This window comes from Lepidochelys olivacea (genome assembly GCF_965140295.1).
Source record: "Lepidochelys olivacea isolate rLepOli2 genome assembly, chromosome: 7".
Lineage (NCBI taxonomy): Eukaryota > Metazoa > Chordata > Testudines > Cheloniidae > Lepidochelys > Lepidochelys olivacea.
Genome location: NC_140417.1, coordinates 105216926 through 105240184, shown reverse-complemented (window position 1 = coordinate 105240184; position 23259 = coordinate 105216926). Strand labels below are relative to the sequence as shown.

At 44.7% G+C, this 23259-nt stretch overlaps 2 protein-coding genes across 4 annotated transcripts in view; one reads left to right on the top strand and one right to left on the bottom strand.

Annotated features, from left to right (window-relative positions):
• Positions 1-1976: 1976 nt before the first annotated feature.
• NKX1-2 (NK1 homeobox 2) lies at positions 1977-6508 on the bottom strand. The gene is made up of 2 exons (XM_084633004.1): positions 6115-6508; positions 1977-4666 (listed from the first exon to the last, which is right to left on the bottom strand). The coding sequence occupies exons 1-2, from the start codon at positions 6344-6346 to the stop codon at positions 4044-4046; spliced, it is 855 nt and encodes a 284-aa protein (XP_084489130.1). The 5' UTR covers positions 6347-6508; the 3' UTR covers positions 1977-4043.
• A 7064-nt stretch (positions 6509-13572) lies between these two features.
• The window catches only part of LHPP (phospholysine phosphohistidine inorganic pyrophosphate phosphatase), a 167651-nt gene continuing 157964 nt past the window's right edge, over positions 13573-23259 (top strand). For 2 of the 3 annotated variants that reach the window (XM_084634680.1, XM_084634681.1), the window contains exon 1: positions 13573-13780. In XM_084634680.1, coding sequence (XP_084490806.1) covers positions 13653-13780 — 128 coding nt within the window. In that variant the 5' untranslated portion in view covers positions 13573-13652. The remainder of the gene's footprint in view (positions 13781-23259) is intronic. The other variant, XM_084634679.1, reaches the window with a different exon arrangement.

Sequence of the window (23259 nt, the reverse complement as noted above, 5' to 3'; positions counted from 1 at the left end):
CCATAATCCCCTTCCCCTCACTGCAGCCCCAAACTCCTGTCTCCCTATTCCCCCATTCCTCTCCCCACTAATACTCCTCCCCTCCCAGGAAGTATTCACGTTTAATTTTTTGAAAAACTTAGGTTACATTCCCCCCAAAATAAAATTGCCAGCAGGACTCACAAACTGTAGCAATCTCCAGGCACTCAGTCCAAACCAAAACTCCTTTTTTCTTAGGTGGGGGCTTCTGATTAACTTCTCCTTGTTTATGTTAATTGTAGGGTGAGTTCACAACCACCAATCTCAAAGAGATTCATCCAGTCATTAATACCTCTCAGTTGAGGAGTACAAAGCAGCAGAAGGACTCCAGGTTTGTTTGGGGGGAAAGAAGTGATGTAAGTTGGGAACCTCTTGGTCAAATGATCCCAGATTTGATTCACTAATGATACCCCATGCAGCACACCAAATTTCAAGGCAATCCAAGTAACCGTTTGGATTTTACAGCACTTTCAAAAGTTGAGCTTTAAAGCATTAAAATGGTAGGAATGGAAATCCTCTAACTGCTTTTCTGTTTTGGGTCATGAGCACTATAAAACTTTACATTTTCTTAAATGCCACTATAAATTTGGGTTCCCCAAAGATTTAGTGGGTGCCATGCACAACCTTGGATAAAATTTGACAGAGAGAGACCATTTTGGCCTGTATCACATCAATAGTTACATCTCTAGCTCTGCTGAGAAACTATTTGAAAAATGGTCATTTCTTTCAGGGCTTATATTTCTGCAACCCCTAGCTCAAAATGATACCAAATTTGGATCACTAACCCTACACTGCACGCCACCCTCCTGAGACACACCAAATTTCAAAGGAATCTGACTAATCACATCAATTTTAGAGGACTTAGAAAGACTGACCTTTAAACAGAATTTGTGATGAAACCTTAACTATAGCGGCATTGCCATGCCACTATAATGTTTAGAGGACCATGTTGAGACCACCATATTCCTTCTAATTAATACCCAAGTCATTTGAACCCAGGCCTCTAGACATCAAGTGCTATGTCATTAATCCACTCTGACATATCTCCAAAGCTGCTGCTGCTACCTTTTGTGCATGTTGTTAAACAGCAGTCAGTTGCTTCACACATTAGGAGGCACAGTTATAATGATCCCACCTCCTCCCAGTTAGATCCTGTTTACCTTAAAGATATAACCTTGCTGTAACCTGGCATAGTTTATTTCTAGTGTCGCTATTACCTGAAAGAATGAAACCATCTAGTGGTGGGTTTCTCTACCATCTAATCTATCTATCTATCTGTCTTTCTATAGATATGATACTTTAAAAAACATTAACATTTGTTTTATAAAAAATGTGTTCTATGTGAAAAGAGCTGCCAAATGAATTTTAGTTAGTCCACCCAGTGGTTTGACAGAAGCACGGGAAGTAGCAATTCATAACACCTGGGCTTAAAAGTGTTTTTCAGATACTTGCTCCCCAGGAAGCTGCAAGTTATGCAGGCCACAAAGGTGATTTGCTTAAAAACAGGTATCCACTTGATCATCACCTCTTAGCAGTCTTCAGTCTATTTATGAAGAAGCAGTGTCAGGGATGGTATAGATAATACTTAGTCCTGCCTTGAGTGCAGGGGACTGGACTAGATGACCTCTCGAGGTCCCTTCCAGGTCTATGATTGGTTGGTACTATAAGAGGACGCTGGTCCACTGACCTTCTGGTAAGAGAATAAATGCAGTAACTACTTCTGGCCACTAGAGGGTTCATAGGTTTTACAGAACTGAAAATGATGGCTCAGGAACCAAGGAGTTTTAGGATTCTCCCTGGGGTCATGGCCAGGGTAGTGTTGCAAGGGATTATTAAGGTTTGGACCCTGGGGGGAAAAAGGTCCACAAAACAAAAATAATTTCATCTGGGAATGATTAAGAACAATTAAACAAAGTCTAATTTTTAAAACTGCTTTATTTAGACAAACACACCTATAGATAGATAGGACTTACCAGCTACCTTTTTGGTTGAAAAGCCAATGTGCAGTTTAAGCATCATGACACAGAAGAGATACGTTCTTGAACAACATGTTGTAATAATTTGTGCAAACTGCATGAGACAGATTTTTGTGAACCAATTACTTCCTGGCAGTTCAGGGATGGATAAGCCCCCAGCTAAAATTCTTTTTCATTATGGTGCTTGTAATGATGAAGATGAAATGTGATTTTCCTCTCTAACAAATCCTTTAAAAAATCAGATTCCTCTGTTATGGAAAAGAGTGCACTGCATACTGGAAGCTCTGCACTTTAACTATTTTCTACCACAACCACCCCTTTTAAAAATATTAATGTAATGCTTTTCGCTGATGTATGTTTTCTACCTCATTTGGCATTAATGCTGTGTTATTAAAAGAATAATTACAGAAAAAAGCTCTTTTGATCTAAGGCCTGATCCAAAACCCACCGAAGTCAGTAGAAATGAAAGGTAGAGAGGTAGCAGGTATATCACCAATAACTGGATACTTCCTCATGTGTCAGCCAGGTTTCCCACACCCTGCCTGACAATTACAGAACTAAAGTTTCAAGTAGCAGCAAGCAGTATTACTTTCCTATTCCCACTAACAAACTCTCTTCATTAATTTCTTGGGATGCCAGACTCCTAGTTTTCAATTTTTGAGCCCAATGCAGCACCCTTGAAGTCGATAGGAGTTTTAACATGATTTTTAAGGTTACAGCAATTGCCCCTTTATAAGGTTGTATTACCCACCTGAAACAGGTAACTGATCTCCAGAGATAAAAGCAGGGCTTAGGGGCATCTTTTGTTCTTATCCGCATCATTCATATAAAAGCAACAGTAACTAGTCTCAGAGTTTCTGAGTTTTCAGGTTAGGAGGGATGCCCTGCCAAACCAAATGACAAAGAGAAATGTTTTAAAAGGAAACTTCAGGAGAGAAACTTGGGAGAATTAGTGTTAGGTACAGTAAATGTAGAGAGGGTTATCTTTTCCATCTCCTAGGCCTATGATTACATCTCAAATATGCCAATAAAATCCAGTGGTTACTTTTTTTTTCCCCCGACGAAAACATGCTTCGGTAAAGACTCAAAAAAATCAGCTTCTTACACTTTAAATTACCATGCAACCATCAGAAATGTACACTTGAACTCTGCAGCCTAATGAGGAAAAACGTATAAAATGATATACATTTATATGTATGTATAAATATTTGGACCACATAATGTCTGAATGTTCCACTTGTTTGGTTTGTCACAGTCGTTTATCTATGTATATCAGGACCTTTACTTTTGTTCATCCAAAGATATAGCGCAGCAGGATTGTGAAGTATAATCTAAGAAATCAATCATTACATGCCACAAACTACACTTGAACTCAAATATGCCTTTACAGAAGCGCGGCTGCTCTGCTCATAGATATCCATCAATTTAAAGGGATTAACTGGAGGAGCCCGACCCTGGCTCCCACGGAAACTCCCATTCGTCGCGATGGGGCCAAGATCCGGTGTACACTATGCCGGGGAAGGATGCCTTAAAATACCAAACACGTGGGAAGATGTCAAACCTGAGCGTAGTGCAATGCACGTTTTATTAAAGTTCTCCAGTTTCCAAACTCCATGTTGCATCCGAGCAGTCTCAGCCAGGTCCTCGGTTCTGACCGGACTGCACGCTCCGGTCGGTCACAGAGACAGCAAACACAGGACCGCTGCTGTCTGAACTGGAAGCCTCCACCACCACCACCAGAGCGCGTGTGCCCTGCAAGTCACCCTGCGCCCCTCTGCCATTCCCTCCAGCCGTGGGAGAGGGGGAGACAGGGCGGGAGGGGCGCTCCCTGCAGATGGCAAAGGCGCTGTCTGTTTCTCCCGCGGTCCTGTGGCCGGTGTTCACGTGGGCAGGGCGGCGGGGGCCGCCTAAGGGGCTGCGATCCCCCCGGGAGGGGAGTGCGGGGGTTGTGAACGCACTTGGCGGAGGGGCAGCGAGACACACCCACGGGCGGAGCCCCCGCGGGCTGCCCCCAGGGTGGGAAAGGCTGGAACTGGTCGGGCGGGCTCTTTAGAGGTGCGGGGTGTAGAAGGGGGCCAGGTAGGCCGGGCCGAGGAAGGGCGCCGCGGCCAGGGGCAGGGGAGCAGCCGCCGGGAAGAGGACATTGGCGGAGGGGTAGGAGGGGAAAGTCTGGAAGGCCAGGGCGCTAGGGCCCGGCGGGCTGGGGCTGCCGCCGCCTGCTCCGCACTGGGGCACCGCGGCGCTGGCTGCCGGCTGCCCCGCCCCGTCCGCCCCGGGGTTCTGCTTCTTCCACTTGGTCCGTCTGTTCTGGAACCAGATTTTGACCTGGGTCTCGGTCAGGCTGAGCGACAGGGCCAGGTTGAGGCGCTCGCACACCGACAGGTAGCGGGTGGCCCTGAACTTGTTCTCCAGGGCCACCAGCTGCTCGTACGTAAAGGCCGTCCGGGCCCGCCGGGGCTTGGCGCAGCTCGGCGCGGCGCGGCGCCGCTTGGAGGCTGGCGGGGAGCCGGGGTCGTCTCTCTCCTCCGGATCGGGCGAGCCGGGGAAGTCGTGCAAGGGCGGGGGGGCTGCTGCGGGCTGGCTCCGGTCAGGTCCCGGGGCCGGCTCCTCCCCCTCGCACGCGGAGCCCTCCAGGGTGGACGCGGCCTCGCTCTCTCCCTTGGAGTTGGCATCTAAGGGAGAGAAGGGGGCTGATCAGAGTGACAGAACGAGCCCTTCCCCTGCCACATCCCTGCGCCTGCCGCTGATCCAACCTGACCTGCGCCAGCGCTCGCCTCCCGCCAGCTGCTCTCCGCACGCATCTGTGTCACCGGGGACACGCGCGGCTGGGGCAGGCGCCTGCTGCCGGCTGATGTCAATTCCTCATTTGTTTATTAAACTCAGCTTGCAAAAGACACTTCCCCCCTTTCCCCCCGTCCCCCAGACTGAGCAATTGAAGCGGGCTCTTCTTTCCGGTCCCCCTTTAAAACGGGAGCCAATTTGGGGTTGTTTCCTCCCTCCTAAAACATTTTTTTTTAAATCAGAGTTTATTTTTAAAAATGATCATTTGCCCTTTAAGAAAAACCTGGCCGTCTGATATGTGAAACCCTTTATGTGCTGCAAGCTGTGCGAAACTCGTTTGTGTGCGGCGGTATGGATCTCTAGCCAATTAAATAAGTTATTAAAGCCCCCTTTAAAGAGACAAAAATCCCCTCCCCCTTTCCATCTGCTCTTCCCAGCCGTGCTAATAGAGTTTCAGATTTGTGAGGGGCGGATCGATAGATGTCATCTATTAAAGGTAAGTTTTAATCGAACAATATTAGGATCAGGCAGGGGGAAAGAGGTTTGAAGTTGGTACCTGCAAGCTGCGGGAAGGAGATATGCAGGAGTCAGTAATAGGATATCGATCAACGGGGAGCTAAGGCATCCTCTTGTGGGGACGATTTGAACAATTATCCAGCCTGGCTGTCCCAGTGCCAATCAGGGCCAGCCAACGAGCTGGAGTCGAAAACAATTGCATCTAACTTTTGGTTTCCCATCAGACCTGGGGGCGCTGCAGTATAAGCGGTGACCCGAGGAGGGTCACGGCTCAAGGAAATCTGCACCTAATGACCCTCCTCCCAAAGCAGTTTTCCACGGCAGCTTCTTAAAGGTGACATGTCCCCACACCAGGAGCGGCTAACCGCTGCCTGCCCGCCCTTCCTTGGGAAACATTCTGCGGAAGGGGTTAATAAATATCTCCGTGTCCATCGCTGACACAGGCTGCATGAGCCAATTTTGACTTACGCTCATCAGCAATGTGTTGCTTGTTCTGTGGGAGTCCTGGCTCTACTCCCACTCTAATTCACGTGCTCAGATAGTTCAGCATCAAAACGAGCCAGTCCACTAGCTTGTTTTTTAAAATATATCACCAGGTTTTAAACCAACTACAGCCCCGTTCTGCTGCCTGTTTCACGACATCTTCTGCAGACCCGCTAAATAAATCGCAAACACACTAAAGCATAATCCTCGGTGCTTTTAGCCCCGTTTGTTTTAGCCTGCGCACACAATTTATGGAACTGGCCCCTTTCGGCTGATAGACGGGACAAGGTTCCTTGTTAATTTGTTTGAAAATAACCATGCGGATTGAATGCATTCCTACCATATGCCTCTAGTGTGTCCCTGCTGCTCCTTTGATTCGCGGGATCCTTTTCTACTTCAACTCCGCCAAAACTTTTCTCTGGCTCTCCTGAATGCGAGATGCTGCCCCTGCTCTGCGCAGCCGGATTGCTTTTCCTGGTAAATTTCTGGGGATCCAGGATGTCTAAGATGGAGAAGGAGATTTTATGATGGATGGGGGCCACCTTGGCCCCACTGTCCTGACATTCCAGCATTCCCCCCTCAAAGATCCCGAAAGAGTTGTGGTGCCCCCAGACAAATGCACAGGCAATTGGCCAGCTGCTCGCAGGGAGGAGAGACGTGGTGCCAAAGATGCCTTCGGTCGATGCGTGGCTTTCAGTCCTGCTCGCTGCAGGTTCGATCCCCCGGGGACGCTGTGTCCGTAGGAGGAAGGGTCCTGAGGTGTGCAAGCTTGCGCTTTGCAGATGTCCTTCTGGAGGGAAGCGGCTCCTCTGCTTCGGTCTAGGAGGAGGATGCAGGCTTGGAAAGGGAAAGGGTTGGAAGTGGGGGTGGGGGCCGAGGAGGGGGCTGCTCCGCCGTTGGCACTTTCTCCGCTTTCCCACCAGCCTGGCTGCCCCAGCCACGTGGAGAGAGCAGCGCGGGCTGCCTTCAGAGGGGTCTTTGAAAGCTGCACTAGTATCGTTAAAGCAAGAGCCGCCGGCTGGAACTCACACACGCAGCTTGTGTGTGTGTGTGTGTGTGTGTGGTGTGAGCGAGACGTGTCTCCCAGAGTAACGTGTCATGGGGGGGGGGGTTAACCCCTGCAGGGGGTGGGTTAAAATCCCAGAAGAGCACAGATGTTTGATTTGGGGGAATCCATAGCTCCACGTACCAACGAATTACAGAGTCTAGTTTTAACCTAGGACATCGCTGTACCAACATGCACAACGTGTGCCCTTTCCTTAGAGGCCACCAGGTAACAGCAACACGTTGTAACAACCTGTATACAAAGTGTACCGCTGCCACAAGTTCTCGGGTGCAGAAAACCCCATTGCTTCGATTTAAGAAAATCTCCACTCCAGATCCAGGTCAGACCTGGATTCGCCCTATGGTTGGGGAAAGGGCATAGGAATTGCAATGCTTTCAACCCTCCAATGGACCGTTGCGGGCCCGCCACCCCCTTTGCCGGCCAAAATCGCCCCGACCCGACACACTCATTTGTAGCAGGAAAGGTTCTAATAGCGAGGTTGTCCTACGGGAGTTTCGTTGCACACTGACTTAAAAACCCACTGAAATAGGTTGATTCCAAAAATGTATTTTAATTTTTAATGGTGCACGGAAGGAGACAACAGGCAGAGTTAAAAGAGAACTCAGGATCGTCAAAGAGTGCAAGGAATTCAAATGACTTCTAAGCAATCAGTTCACTGGGTAAATCTCTTTGCGGTTGGGGAACATATCACACCCCTTGTAGGCCGAACAGACTGCAGCCTGGGATATGACATGACATCTTTTAAAGGCAAATTAGGAGGTTTTTCAAGGACCATCCACCCGGAAATAGCACTGGGAGGCTAATGATCTCCTTTCCCCACCCCTCCTGCAACCTTCTCACTGCCAACCCTCCTCGATTTTGTTATGGAGCAATAGGTTAGCAATTAATATTGTCTTAGTTGGTATGAAATAGGAAGAGGAGGAGAAACCACCACATTATAGCTCTAGGCCTCCTATACCCAGCTGGCGTTGTAAATGAGCTTTTAAAGCAGCAATGTCCTTTTAGCATTTCTCATTCAAACCTCCACTTCTCCACCCCCTTGCCTGCTGCAGTATTCATCCAAGCTCTAAAACACCTACCAACCTCCCCGCTAAAATCCTCTATAATGCAAACCGTCTACTAGTTGGGATTTTACCTTCAGCATTCAGCGAAGGAGGGACTGAACCTGTTTTACTGCCTCAAGAGAAAGTTAAGTAAGTCAAATATGAAAACAGGCTAAAGTAAGAGTGATCTAAGTAGCATCTTTTAAAATTCTTGAATTTTAATAATTAAACATGGGCTTAGGTTATTACTATTTAAATATATATCATCTTTATACATCATGGTCAAATTTTCTTGCGCAACTGCATGCATATGACTTCTGTTATTCCAGCATTATTATGTTATTACCTAGCACAGAGTACAGTATAAACCACCTTTAGATCTAAGGGCTTGATCCTGCATTCCTTGTGTATCCAAAGTTCCCAGTGAAGTCAATGGGAGTTTACAAAGTATGCAGGATTGAGTCTTATGTTTTAAAAAGGTCCAGAAAAATATTAAGCCCTTATATGGCATTTTATGTCATCTAAATGTGGTTCAAAGATTAAGAATGAGATCTTGCACTCACTGAATTCCTTGAGGGTTGTGGCATTGACATCAGTGGCAAAACTATGGGCCTGATCCAAAACCTACTGAAATAAAAGAGAGTCTTGCTGTTGGCCCCAGTGGGTTTTGGATCAGCCCCTATATCACCACACTGCATGAAGGGCAGGATTGGGTCTGAGCTAATTAATCCTCACAGCACTCCTGTGGAGTATATATGATTCCCCTTTTATAGATGAGGAAGCTGAGGGACAAGTGACGTGAGTGAGTTACGCAAGCTCACACACCAAGTCAGTGGCAGAAATAAATATTAATATACTATTGAAAAAGAGGTTATAATCTCTCTCTCTCTTTTTCTCTCTCGGCAGATTAAGGTGGTGGCTTGATTCTTCGCCACCACAGGACAGGAATAACTCTCAATGGAAATGACTCCTATTCTACAGGAGAATAAAATCCTCTATTTATATACAAAACAGGTAGAGGGCTGACAAAAGCAGGGCATGCTTCTTTACACCACTCAGCCAGTGTGCCATCCCCCTGACCATGACTGGGGGCGGGGGGGGGAGTCCCCATAACCAGTTCAAGCAATCACAGAGCTGTAAATTTTTAAACTTCACACTAACTAAACTGTGTGTACTGTATCTATAAGGTGGATTTTCTTCTCACTCTCGCATTTGCATTTGACCTGACAAATCAGGATGAACATTGGAAAAAGGAATATTATTTCTGGATGAAGGATTTGGGGATGGCAATATTAATGTTGTCTGTATTTGGGAATCATCTTGTTAACATATAGTTTGCACCTTGGTATGCCATCGATTCTGCCACCCTTATTCGTGTTGAGTAGTATCTTACACTATCAATTGTCCCATTGAAATTAATTATTTTTAGGGTGCTCAGAGCTTCTGTATGGATAAAATTGTTGTTAAATCTAAAGAAATAAAATTAAATAAAATACAACAGTACTAAGGTAATGGAATTAAAAGTGGCAGAATCTGACCCTTATTTTCCATTTTGATATCACAGAACCTAAAATAATTGACTAGGAAGAAAGAGAGACAAAAAAATGATGAAGATGTGCAGGAATCAAATTACAGAATTATTATGATTAATTATTATCATCATTTATACTATGGCAGCACCCAAATGCCCCAATTAGTGTGGTGTTCTACTGTGCTGAGCACTATACAAACATAAAAAAGAGACAATCTTTGACCCGAAGGGCTTCCAGTCTAAAGGTACAAACAGACACAGGGCAGGGACAAATGAACCTAGTAAAGAATTGGCACGCTTTGTTAGATACTTAGATTGTATTTTTCTTTTAATTGGGATAGAGGTAGGGAGGAAGAAAGTAGGAAAAGGAAAGAAGGGGAAGAGTAATAGTCACATGGATATCGTTCTTAGTGTGATCAACTAAGGAAAATGGATACCAGACCTTTACATATTTCTTATCAATATTTCTGAAACGTGATTCTCTTTAAAACTTAACATGCTAGTCTAATAACTGTGGTATAAAGAATTACTTAGAAACAATTATGATGCCATCACAGATGCTGTGATATGGAAATATTCCTCTGGCCTGTGTATGCATTAACTTAACTTAAAGCACATGCATAGGTCTTTGCAGGATCAAGGCCTTATTTTGTAAGAGAAAATCCAAACCATCTGATATATGTAAGATTACAAAATATAGCCTTGTGGATATATTTTAATATTGTGGCTGCAAAACTGTAAAAGGTGAGTTGTAGTAATGGAATTCTTTAAGATATACATTTTTGAGCTAGCAGACATCTTCACATACTGTCAGTTTAACATACACATGTGCACACACACCCATATTAGTCTTAACTGTTTGCTTGAAGTTGGTTCATTTCTCAGCTTAGGCATTAAAATTCAGTCTGAGTGCTGTCTTTAAATTGCTTTGATGCTAGGTGGGTTTCAACCCTGACCTGTCCTGACGGCAAGTGATGGCTGTAACAAGCTCTGGATCAATATTCATAGCGGGTGTCCTGGACTGATAACACTATCCAAGACAATGTTCACTATCAGTGTGGACAGCTGAGATATTGCACCATTAGCGATGTTGTTTTAAATAACCTGATCCATTTCTGGGTCTATTTAATTAATTTCACTGTTTAGATATTATCTGTAAGGAGAAGCCAGAGGCTATTCCAGAAGCAGTGATGCAAATCAGCGGTGCCAAGGCTACCCTGCTTTTTTTTTCAAAACAAAGTGGACTATAATTCCAACCCAGTTCCTTATATATTATGTGAATTGTGGCAGGCTATTTATAGTGTTAAGAACAAAAACTATCTGCATTGTATTAAGGGGAAAACAATATTATCGGTAAGGCTGGAACACAACTGATCAAATCTTACCCATGATTATAAAATAGTGAGGATTAGTCTAATTCTTTATGTGACAGGCTAGTGTTTTTTCAATTGTTTCTATGAGTTAATGGGATGTACTGTATGTAAAGGCACAAACTTTGTAAGGTACAGCTTAGTCTGTATTTTGGCTGGGTCAAAAAGGTCTTGCCAGGCTTTCTGCTACTTTTTTGATCAACACAGCCTCAGTTAAAGTAAATATGCTCTCTATGGGCCCCATTTTATACTTACATCAAATCTCTACTACACTGCAAAAATTTGCATGGTAGTATGCCTGTGCTGCAAATGCTGAGCTTAAAAAGCAGTCAGTATAAAAAATGGGATCCGAGCTGGCAATCCATATTTACACCAAGTCGTTCTACTGAATTCAGTGCACAGTGCCTCTGAAAATCAAGCCCATTGTGCCTAAATCAGGCAAAAACTGAGGCCCCCAAAATTGGAGGGCACTTTTGAAAACCGGGGCCCTAATGTGAAGGTGACCATGTTTTCAAAATGAAAACCCAAGACACTTTTGTGCCAACATTTTCAGGGTCATGAAATACTCCCACAAAAGACAAACAAAACTACACTTTTAAAAAATAAGTGTGTGCCATTGTTACTACTGGCAGTGTCTGACTCAATAGTGACGCATATTCCTTAGAATGGAGGATTTTTTTCCAGTAACTTAGTGTCCCAATGAGTTTATCATGAAACGTTGAAGAAGTGTTGTTAACATTTGCTCTGAGCAAAAGAGCAGCTTTCATAGTGTCTACATACTTTGGAATTTTCTCTTTATTCAAACACTCTTTATCATGCTGACCACTCATTCATTCAACTGTTTGTCACTGATAACCACTGATGCAAATTCTATTCATTATAGCAATATGTCTATTTTATTCTGTTCTGTTCTATTCTGGTTCTTGTACTTTCCTCATCCCTGTAATATTGGAGCCCCTTCCAGTAATGCATTAAGCAACATAGCTAACATCTGTCACATGTGGTTTAATCTTTCTCTTATCAATTTAATGGGCTTTCTTGTATACAGTCTCATCCCAGAAGCCAAGGAGTGAATAGGTATGGAGACTGTGACTCAGCTGCCTTCTTTTCCCTGGAGGTGGTCCCTTCACTAGAGAATTGAGGAACAGAGGTAGGGTAATGTGGAGAAGTTTCCACTGCAGCTTGCATTGTGGGGAGAAGTAGAGGATATCAGTTTCCAAGGCTGGCACTCTGCAACCTTCCATGAAAATAAGAAAATCAAGATAATATTATAAAGAATTTTAAATTGTTTCTCTTCTTGCCCTGCTTTTTTGCAGCCTTTTTAAATTACAGGCAGAGCACATAGCAATGCCTGTAGGTAAGGCTGCACAAGCCTTTCCACTCTGATGAGTCATTTTCAGGTGCCTGTAACTTACTCAGGCTGCTATTCTGAAGGTTTGATTTCAGCCCAGGAGTGATTTCTTTAAATGGAAGATTTGAATAAAAAGAGTTTCTGTTGAGATTCATGGCAGTTTTATCATTAATTTCATGAGGATGGGGATCAGGTTCTATGTCTGTGAGTGATCTGAAGTGTGACCATATAAGATATTCGCTTACTATGTGTTTGTTCAGTGCCTAGTACAAGCGGGCCCTCATCTTGGCTGGGGGCTGTAGATACTACTGTAAAATGACTTGTAAAGGGCTGGGTGAAGTGTGCTTGGTGGCGATGATGATTGCTAAGTGCAAGACCGTAGTATGATAGTAATTACTATTATTTATTATAAAAGACACAAATGAAGCAGATTGTGACCTGAAGTTGTGTGTAGAAGCTTACTTCAAGACAGCCACCGTGAGAATCTGTTTCTCCCCCTGCTCACTGTCATCACTAGCAGCGAATCAAAAATGCTGCCTGCCCATTAGTCCCCGTTCTACCTCCCTCTTGCCCCTCCACAACATATGCTAGGTGCCACACCTCCCACCATTCCACCCGCCCCAATGTATGCTGGGTGTCACACCCCATTCCACCCCCCTCCCCAAGGTATGCTGCGTGTCACACCCCATTCCACCCTTCCTCCCCAATGTATGCTGTCAAGAATTATAACATTCATAAACCAGTCGGAGAACACGTCAATCTCTCTGGTCACGCGATTACAGACATGAAAGTTGCGATATTACAACAAAAAAACTTCAAATCCAAACTCCAGCCAGAGACTGTTGAATTGGAATTCATTTGCAAATTGGATACAATTAACTTAGGCTTGAATAGAGACTGGGAGTGGCTAAGTCATTATGCAAGGTAACTTATTTCCCCTTGTTTTTTCCTACCTGGCCTCTCCTCAGATGTTCTTGTTAAACCCTGGATTTGTGCTGGAAATGGCCCACCTTGATTATCATACACATTGTAAGGAGAGTAATCACTTTAGATAAGCTATTACCAGCAGGAGAGTGGGGTGGGGAGAGGTATTTTTTCATGCTTTGTGTGTATAAAAAGATCTTCTACACTTTCCACAGTATGCATCCGATGAAGTGAGCTGTAGCTCACCGAAAGCTTTCGCTCAAATAAATTGGTTAGTCTCTAAGGTGCCACAAGTCCTCCTTTTCTTTTTGTGAATACAGACTAACACGGCTGTTACTCTGAAACCTGAATGTATGCTGGGTGGCACACCCCGGTGCACCGCCCCGTCGCCCCCTCCCCAATGTACGTTGGGTGCCAATCCCGTTCCACCTTTCCCCCCATGTATGCCCGCACTTCGTCTTCTTCTGCTCAAATTAACACCAATGAAAAACTACGTTTCCCAGCGGCCCTGGCGGAAGGAAGGGCGCTGGACTCGGCGGAGTTCAGCTGACCCCACGGCCCGGCCGCACGCCCCAGGCCGGGCTGTGCGCGCTATGGCAGAGCGGGCAAAGCAGCTTGCGGGCATTAGGGGAGTGGTGCTAGATATCAGTGGGGTCTTGTATGACGGTGGAGGAGACGGAGGCGGGGTTCCCATCCCGGGATCTAGAGAAGCGGTGGAAAAGTAAGTGCCCGCAGAGCTAGGGCGTTACACAGCCCCGGCGGCCGGCCCTCTCCTCCGCCCCACCCGGCGGTGCCCTGACCCGCCCCGCCTCCCGGGCACGCTGCGGAGGGGGCGCCGCCCCCTCCCTCCCTCCTTGCAGCTGGGTGGGGCCGCCCCCTTCTCGGCCGGCGCCAGGTTCAGCCAGGGGCCACGGCGTCCCGCCGGGCTCCTTCCTCGCGGTGCTTCCAGCCGCTCCCAGGAGAAGGGTCCAAACTACCGCGGGTTGGGAACCTGCGGTCCTAGCCCTGTGGGCAGGGGAAGGGACGCAGAGCTGCAGGCCTGGGAGAGAGCCCAGCGGGGCACGCCTGGGGGCCATACGCCGTGCCCCGTTGCCTGCCCCCTCTCCTGGGTGCCACACACTATGCCACACTTCAACCCCCCCCCCCACGTACGCTGGGTGCCACACGCCCTTCCCCTTCCTCCCCCCACGTACGCTGGGTGCCACACTTCAACCCCCCCCCCCACTGTACGCTAGGTGCCACACGCCCTTCCCCTTCCTCCCCCCACGTACGCTGGGTGCCACACTTCAACCCCCCCCACACTGTACGCTAGGTGCCACACGCCCTTCCCCTTCCTCCCCCCACGTACGCTGGGTGCCACACTTCAACCCCCCCCACACTGTACGCTAGGTGCCACACGCCCTTCCCCTTCCTCCCCCCACGTACGCTGGGTGCCACACTTCAACCCCCCCCACACTGTACGCTAGGTGCCACACGCCCTTCCCCTTCCTCCCCCCACGTACGCTGGGTGCCACACGCCCTTCCCCTTCCTCCCCCCATGTATGCTGGGTGCCACACCCTGTTCCAACTCCCCCTCACACCTCTGCCATATACTTTGGGCGCCATACACCATTCCACATTGCCTGATGTGTATCCTGGGTACCACACATCACTTTACATTGCCCTCTGGATGCCATACACCATTTCACATTTCATCCTGCCACCCCACCCCAAATGTACCCTGGTTGCCAATCACCACTCCACAGTTTCACCTCTCCAGCTCCCGGGCCATGTATCCTGAGTACCAAACAGCATTTCACTTCTCTCTCATCTCATGTATACTGGGTGCAACACACTATTCCACATTTCACCTATCCCTGCTGCCGTGTACACTGGGTGGCACACGCTATTTTACATTGTTTCCCACTACCTCCCCCGGTATGCTGGGTGTTGTACACCATTCCCACATGCTCTCCCTTCCATCTGCTGTGCATCGTCAGCCCTATGCAATGCTCCCTGTATGCTCTCCCCCTCCTGCCATTCACTCTTGCATTGCCTCCTCCCCTCCAAACCAGGCATCTAGGACGCCATATATCCATACATTCTGTCGTCCCCCACACCTGCTAATCACAATCAGATTGTGTGTTCACTCTGAATTTTTCCAAAGGGTCATCAACTGCAGTGGGGCTGGTGCTTCAAATGTTAGGACTTCAGCTAGTTGAGGACTGTGTTCTTCTGATTCAGAGCCATAACTTATAACCTATTCACTACCTTGTGCAGGCCTTTAAAGAATGAATTAGCACATACCTGCAATATCTTTTGAAAATCTTTGAATATCTTGTGAAATCTGTGCTAGATCTTCTAATTTTCTGTACTTATTTTCAAAATCTAGAGCTCTCATTAATGAGAGAACCTTTTTTTCTCATCAGTTCACACAGTGCACTGAACCACATTTTCCCAGCAACCACAAAGAATATCTGGGAGAATCTGTCTCCAAATAATTAACCTTCAGGGCATAAGACAACCTTTAAATATTGATCATTAGGAGGAAGCTTTCCCTGGAGGCAGGTTATTCCGTAACTGTTTTCTGTAGGGTTTCTTCTATCATCCCCTGAAGCAGACGGTACTGGTCACTGCTGGATTTGATGGATTATTGGTCTGATCCAGTAAGGCAATTCCTGTGTTCCTATAATGTCCCTTTGTGTAGTATTCTTCTATCTAAAACGTTTCACAAGTCTGCATGCATATATGCATACATATCCACTGAAATATAGAGGACGGCATCATGCTTGTACAACAATCAGGTGAAAGGAAACTTTCGCCAAGTTCAGTAGGTCAATCCCCATCTCTTATAAAAGATGCTAAAAGCACATTCATGTAATTGGTGGAGCAGAGGAAGACAGAACCATAGTTTATAACAGTGGTTCTCAAACTTTTGTACTGGTGAACCTTTTCACATAGCAAGCCTCTGGGTGTGACCCCTCCTTATAAATTAAAAAACACATTTTTATATATTTAACACCATTATAAATTCTAGAGGCAAAGTGGGGTTTGGGGTGGAGGCTGATGGCTTGTGACCCTCCCCCCCCATGTAATAACCTTGCAACCCCCTGAGGGGCAGACCCCTGTTTGAGAACCTCTGGTTTATAAGGTCTTATGTGAAAGTCATTCTTGTGCCTCCACATCTTCAATACAATAAATTGAGTGGTGCTAAATCTCTCTCTGGTGGAATTACTGAGTGAATCCTGCCACATTTGGGACCTGTAATTTCAGGGATCCTGATCTTCCAGAAGTGATGCTTAGATCTCCAAGCCATCCCCACCCAGTAAAATTGGTCTTTGGCCTCTGTTGAGTTTTATTCTAAGACTCTGATCCAAAACTCTTTCAAGTGAAAGGGAGTCCTTCCATTGATTTCACTGGGGTTTGGACTGGGCTTTTTTTAGTTTTGTAAACCCTGACACTGTGGCTAGATGGTTTGTCTGCAGAGGAGCAGCCCTCCCCTGACTGTTAGGCCGTATTATCTATATACTGAAAGTGTGGGTATGTTTTTAAAGCAAAACTTTAGCATTCTTTTTCTAAAAGAAGCAATTCAAACAGCTTTTCAGGAGGTGCCAGTGTACCTATTGCAACTAGTGCATTGTGCGTTGGTTTTCAGAGGCTCTGAGCATTGGCAGTTTACAACAGTGGCTCTCAACCTTTCCAGATTACTGTACCCCTTTCAGGAGTCTGATCTGTCTTGTGTACCCCCAAGTTTTACCTCTCTTAAAAACTATTTGCTTACAAAATCAGACAAAAATACAAAAGTGTCACAGCACACTATTACTGAAAAATTGCTGACTTTCTCATTGTTCCTATATAATTATAAAATAAATCAATTGGAATATAAATATTGTTCTTACATTTCAGTGTATAGTATGCAGAGCAGTATAAACAAGTTGTATGAAATATTCGTTTGTACTAACTAGGCTAGTGCTTTTTATGTAGCTTGCTGTAAAACTAGGCAAATATCTAGGTGAGTTGATGTATCCCCTGGAAGATGTCTCCATACCCCCAGGGGTACATAGCCTGGTTTAGAACCACTGGCCTATTGAATTGAGCACTAGACTGGAACTCAGGAGACCTGAATTCTATTCCCAGTTCTGCTACTAGAGTACTACGTGACCTTGGCCAAGTCACTTCATTTTCCGGTGCCCCAATTTCCTCATCAGTAAAATGGAGATAATTTGCTTACCTCCTTTGTGAAGGCTTTGAAATCTATGGATGTAAAGTGCTACCAAAGAGCTAGATATTATTTATAATTACTGTTCTGTCATCAGGATGTATAGTGTCCAGGCATATACCCTTTTGCTTGATTATGCTACATGTTCCATGGTATTTAAAGAGTTACATTTTTTATTTGGCTCAAGTTAGTGGAATTATATCCAAAAATAAAGTAGGATCAGGGTAAAAAAATAGACTTTCCAGACCTCAAGTTTGTAGTCTTAAAAATTGAGTAAGATAGGAAAACAAACATGAAACTTTTGGTTTACCTTGACATTTTAAAAAATATTTGTTCAACCATGAGAGAATCTATTGAGTTTGAAGCTCTGCTTTCCTTGGGCTCCTAGCAAAAAATAGTAACCCAACCCCAGAGAAATACAGGCAGGTTAGATTCAGTTTCAGCTGATATTTACTTTAGTCACTATGTATATTACATCTAAAAATTGGAGGACAATGTAGCTGTGAACTCTAGTATGTTCAATCATTAATCAGTTGAAAAAAATTGCCTGCACTGGTAGGGTACTATCCCAAGTTGATGAACATAGCAGTCAAATTAGTTTATATTTTGCCCCAAAAAATTCAACCTGAGGCAGACACCAAGCATGGGAAATTTCAGCCCAAATGGTGAATAAGCAATTGAAAACAGCGTGTTATAGTAGTATTCTTCTATCCAAAACATTTCACGAGTCTGCATGCATATATGCATACATATCCACTGAAATATAGAGGACGGCATCATGCTTGTACAACAATCAGGTGAAAGGAAACTTTCGCCAAGTTCAGTAGGTCAATCCCCATCTCTTATAAAAGGTGCTAAAAGCACGTTCATGTAATTGGTGGAGCAGGGGAAGACAGAACCATAGTTTATAACATAGGCTATTTTTAATAATAGAATTCACGACCTCTGTTATAAAACATGCAAATCAATACAAAAATTGTCAAAGTTACTGTACCTTCCCTTAATACATACCTATTGTTTAATTAGTGTTTGGGTGTTAGGGCAGCTTAAGGCAAACCCAGCAGTGACATGCAAGGAGTTTCTTTTTAATTGAATTTAAGGCTTGTGTAAGATGCCAGGCTGGGAGCCCAAAGACTAAAGTTGTCCATTTATACATGGAACAGGTATGTCTGAGCAGCATCAGTGCTAGTTTCCTCACACTGCCCTGCCAGTGTGTCTCAACTGTGTCCTGAAGGGACCATCACTTGAGTGGTGAGGGGGTAGATCTATCTCCACTCCTAGGCAGTCATTGACCCTTGGTTGAGACAGCTGGCAACGGTGCAAATTATGGTGGTGGTTTTGTGTTATAGATATTGGGTCAATGGAGATCGCCAGGTCATCTTACATCAGGTCACTGGAGGGTCATCAACAAAGCAGTGGCAGGCACCATAACCCATGACGAGCCCCTGCAAGGAAATTTGCCGTTAAAGCTGTCACCCTACACAATTGATTCAGCACCAGGAGCTCTGGTTAGGATGCAGTTTGAACCCCTCTCCACCTGTGGGTTCATCTGCATTAGTAGTGGGATTCACACCTAAGGAAAGCAGGCCACTGTATTGAATGAGCACATCTCCTGGGTGCCTTGTCCCTGCATCCTCCTTTGCCAGCACCAATTGCTTCCTGGGCCATACACTTCAGAAGAGCAGTGGTTAGTATGAGCGGCTTTTGCTGCCCCCAAGTCAAACTTTCTTCCCTAGCTGGGGGAAGAGGGCATATTTTAGTTCTGTTGGTTGAAACGAATGAAGCCCTTCACCTTGAGGGGATCTGTAAACGTAAGTCACATGCATTACAACCACAGATACAGCAAAGTGAGTTCACGACAGGAGAAGATTTATTTTTCATCTGATGTGCTCATTTATGTTTGACCATGAGGACCTAATTCTTGTGCTGAATTATCAATTGGGATTGTAAAGGAGTGAAAATCACTGCTAAAGTGACTCCTAATGTTATTTTAGGGCTTGATCCATTGATTTCAATGGGCTTTGTATGTTTTTAAAAGTAGTATCAAAACCTGTTCCTCATCTTAGACCAGAAGGGTTCTAATCGAACCTTTCTGATATGCGTTCTATTTCTTTATGCTTGTGCAGAAAGTCAGACTTTCTCAGAGTGTCAGCCACTGCTGTGCTAATTGGTCTGATATTCCTACCATTAGACTCAAACAATTATTATTAATATTGTGTAAGTTTTGACAGTGTGCACAGTGACAGTGGCACTGGTATAAGACACAAAACTAAAGTAATTTTCTTCTCTGAGGCATATGCATTCCAGGGCCCCTGCAAGTACTTATGTACGTGCTTTGCTTCAAGCATGGGAATAGTGCTGTTGAGGACAAGTAACTGGGGGAAAATATTGAGTGCAATCAGAGAGGTTATTTTAAGCTCTGTATTTGGCACTGGTGCAACTGTTGCTGGAATACCATGGTGAGTTCTTGTGCCCCCAGTTAAAGAAGAATGTTAAATTGGAGATGGTTCAGAGAAGAGCCACAAGAATGATTAAAGGATTAGAAAACATGCTGTCAAGGTTCCTTCCCCACTCTGAACTCTAGGTACAGATGTGGGGAGCTGCATGAAAACCTCCTAAGCTTACTTTTACCCGCTTAGGTTAAAACTTCCCCAAGGTACAAACTATTTTACCTGTTGCCCTTGGACTTTCGCTGCCACCACCAAACGTCTAACTAGGTTTATTATTGGGAAAGAGTCATTTGGAAACATCTTTCCCCCCCCAAAATCCTCACCAAAACCTTGCACCCCCCTTCCTGGGGAAGGTTTGATAAAAATCCTCACCAATTTGCATAGGTGACCACAGACCCAAACCCTTGGATCTTAAGAACAATGAAAAAAGCATTCAGTTTCTTACAAAAATAATTTTAATAGAAGTAAAAAAAAAAATCACCTCTGTAAAATCAGGATGGTAAATACCTTACAGGGTAATTAGATTCAAAACATAGAGAATCCCTCTAGGCAAAACCTTAAGTTACAAAAAGACACACAGACAGGAATATCCATTCCATTCAGCACAGCTTATTACCTCAGCCATTTAAAGAAATCATAATCTAACGCATATCTAGCTAGATTACTTACTAAGTTCTAAGACTCCATTCCCGTTCTGTCCCCGGCAAAAGCATCACACAGACAGACCCAGACCCTTTGTTTCTCCCCCCCTCCAGCTTTTAAAGTATCTTGTCTCCTCATTGGTCATTTTGGTCAGGTGCCAGCGAGGTTATCCTAGCTTCTTACCCCTTTACAGGTGAAAGGGTTTTTCCTCTGGCCAGGAGGGATTTTAAAGGTGTTTACCTTTCCCTTTATATTTATGACACATGCCTTATAGTGATAGACTCAAAAAGATCAATCTGTGTAGCTTAACAAAGTGAAGGTTAATGAATGACAGTAAGTATCTGCCTGAGGAACAAATATTTAATAATGGACTCTTCAGTTTAGAAGAGAAAGGTACAACACAATCCAGGGGCTGGAAGTTGAATCCAGACAAATTGAGGCTGGAAATAAGGTGTAAATTTTTACCACTGAGAGTGATTAACCATTGGAAGAGCTTACCAAGGGTCATGGTGGATTTTCCATCACTGACCTTTTTAAAGTCAGATTAGATATTTCTCTAAAAGATATGTTCTAGGAAATATTTTGGAGACGTTCTATGGCCTGTGTTATACAGGAGGTCAGCTGGGATGGTAGCAATACTCCCTCTGCCCTTGGAATCTGTAAAGCATGATATTGGCCACTGCTGGACTTGCTAGATAAGAACCTAGGCATTTCAGGACCTCTTATTGAGAAATTCTCTTCTGTAGTTTCCTGAATAAAGACTGGATTAATAAGGAGTTTTAAAAATCAGACTGGTTCTATTTTCCTTGTTGCTTGTAATATCTTTATATAAAGAGGAAGGATGGTTTTGTGGTTAGCGAAACTAGTGTGAGACTCAGGAGATCTGAGTTCAATTCCTTGCTCTGCCACAGACTTCCTGTGTGACCATGGCTAAATCATTTAATCCTCTGTGCCTCACTTTCCCCATCAGTGAAACAGGAACAATAGGCCTTCCTTTGTCTATTTAGACTGCAAGCTGTTTGGGACATGGACTGTCTCTTACTATGTGTTTGTACAGTGCCTAGCACTGGGGTCCTGACCTGGGCTGGTGCTTCTAGGTGCTACCACAATAAACATAAACAATAACAATCATATAATTACTGCAGGAAAACAGGTCATTTCTTATAAAACTGGGAAATATTTGAGAATATCTCCACCAAAATCCCCCCTATGTCATTGGAGATTTGGTTTTGTTTCTTTTAGGTTTTTCAACTTAATTTTTTATTAGGTTACATACTGTTATTAAACAGTTTTGTTGCTGCGTTTACTGAAACCTCCTGTATGTAAGCAACATAGACTGTAATTTAACTTACAGTAATGTCAGAAATATGTTGGCTGAAATAGCAGTAAAACTCTGGCCTTGGGCACAATGCAAGATGTTAAGAGTTTTCTCTTGATATGCTGGAAATCCCTAAGCCCTTGTTCCTCATTAGAGATCACTACATTTCAGCAGTTAATTTGGTCTGTATGCTTATTTGACCTGGGGGAGGCTGTGTAGAGTCTTCAAAGCGGGTTTTGAGATCCTAACTAACTATAGACCCCTGGATGCTGTCTTCAAATAGGCAAACTCCTTTGGGTTGGAGTTGAAGTGTAACAAAACTGGAAGACAATGTATGACATTCACCCGTGGTGTAAGGACGGCAGAAGGCCTCTGGCACAGCAGAGCTGCTGCTGCAACTGGGGCTGGGTGTGCAGAGGAATTTGTGCCCCCATGTTTTGTATGTCAGCTTTGGCATCAGCTGGGGAAAGTGGTATGATGCATGGATCTGTGATTCCATGGATCCAGTGGCTACGACCTCTAGGGTAAGAAGTTCAAGGCTGAGGGGAGACCCCACACCCTGCTCATGAACTGCAGAGTGGCTTCTGTATAGTTCCAAATACAAAGCCTGTTTGTTCAGATATGTGTGTGGGGAACGGAGGGTGAATTTCACCCTGTATACGCTGGGTCATTCAGTCTCCTACCATGAGCATAATTTATAAAGCTTCTGGCTTTCTATCTAAACTGGTCGATGGGCTCCATAATGCCTTTAACACACAGCACAGCACTGCACTCACAATGGTCATAGGAGCTCCTCTCCATAGAGCTGTAGGGCTCATTGTGCCTCAAGCAGGCATGAGGCCTTTCTGAGCTCCAGATGTGTGGTTGCTGGCACTCAGGCTGCTTTGTTCTATGGTACAGTGCTTTGGGACATTGCTTTGCCCTCTTTGGAGAGCTAGTACAACTATGGTTGTTAACCTCACTCAGGAGGTATGCAAGGCTCAGGTATGCCCCTGGCTTCTGAGATTCTTGCACTTTTATTCCCGTTCCCACTTGTGCACAGAGTCCAATAAGCACCCACGGAAATGAAAGAATGAGCTCACCAGAATGTGCAGCTGCTGAACGCCTCCTCCCCGCCCCAATGAGCATTGCAATTTCTCACTGGCGTTCAGAGTAATACTTAGCACATATGCATCTGCACAGCACCTATGAATCCTCACAATTGTGACATCATTATTATATTGATCTTGATCTTTGTGCCTGTCTTGCTAGATCTTCATTGTTGATTCTGTATAGCTCCTTGGCAGTTTTATACTAAGGAGCAGCACAGAAGTGACAGCCATAGTCATGGAAATCTGGTGCAGCAGGAATACGTGCCAAAAAGTGCCAAAGAAAAACATTATTCATGGCATTCAATATAATTGCTTAAGAATGATCACTTTGCTCAGTGAAGTCCAGGAGCCTTATTTATCTCCTTATTAGACAAGAAATTATTCTAGCTCACATAATTTAAAACCTTTATTGACTCATTATCTCATTACCAACTGATCATTAATATTGTGTTTGGATGATAGCATAGGTCAGTATGTAGTTGTATGCAAATGTGTTGACAC

Bases quoted from the DNA above. Each gene is read 5' to 3' on its own strand.
- NKX1-2 (XM_084633004.1), bottom strand. From the start codon at position 6,346: ATGCTGGAATGTCAGGACAGTGGGGCCAAGGTGGCCCCCATCCATCAT. The intron at 4,667-6,114 runs GTAGGAATGCAT...TCTCTCCCTTAG, and splicing joins GGACACACTAGAGGCATATG to ATGCCAACTCCAAGGGAGAG.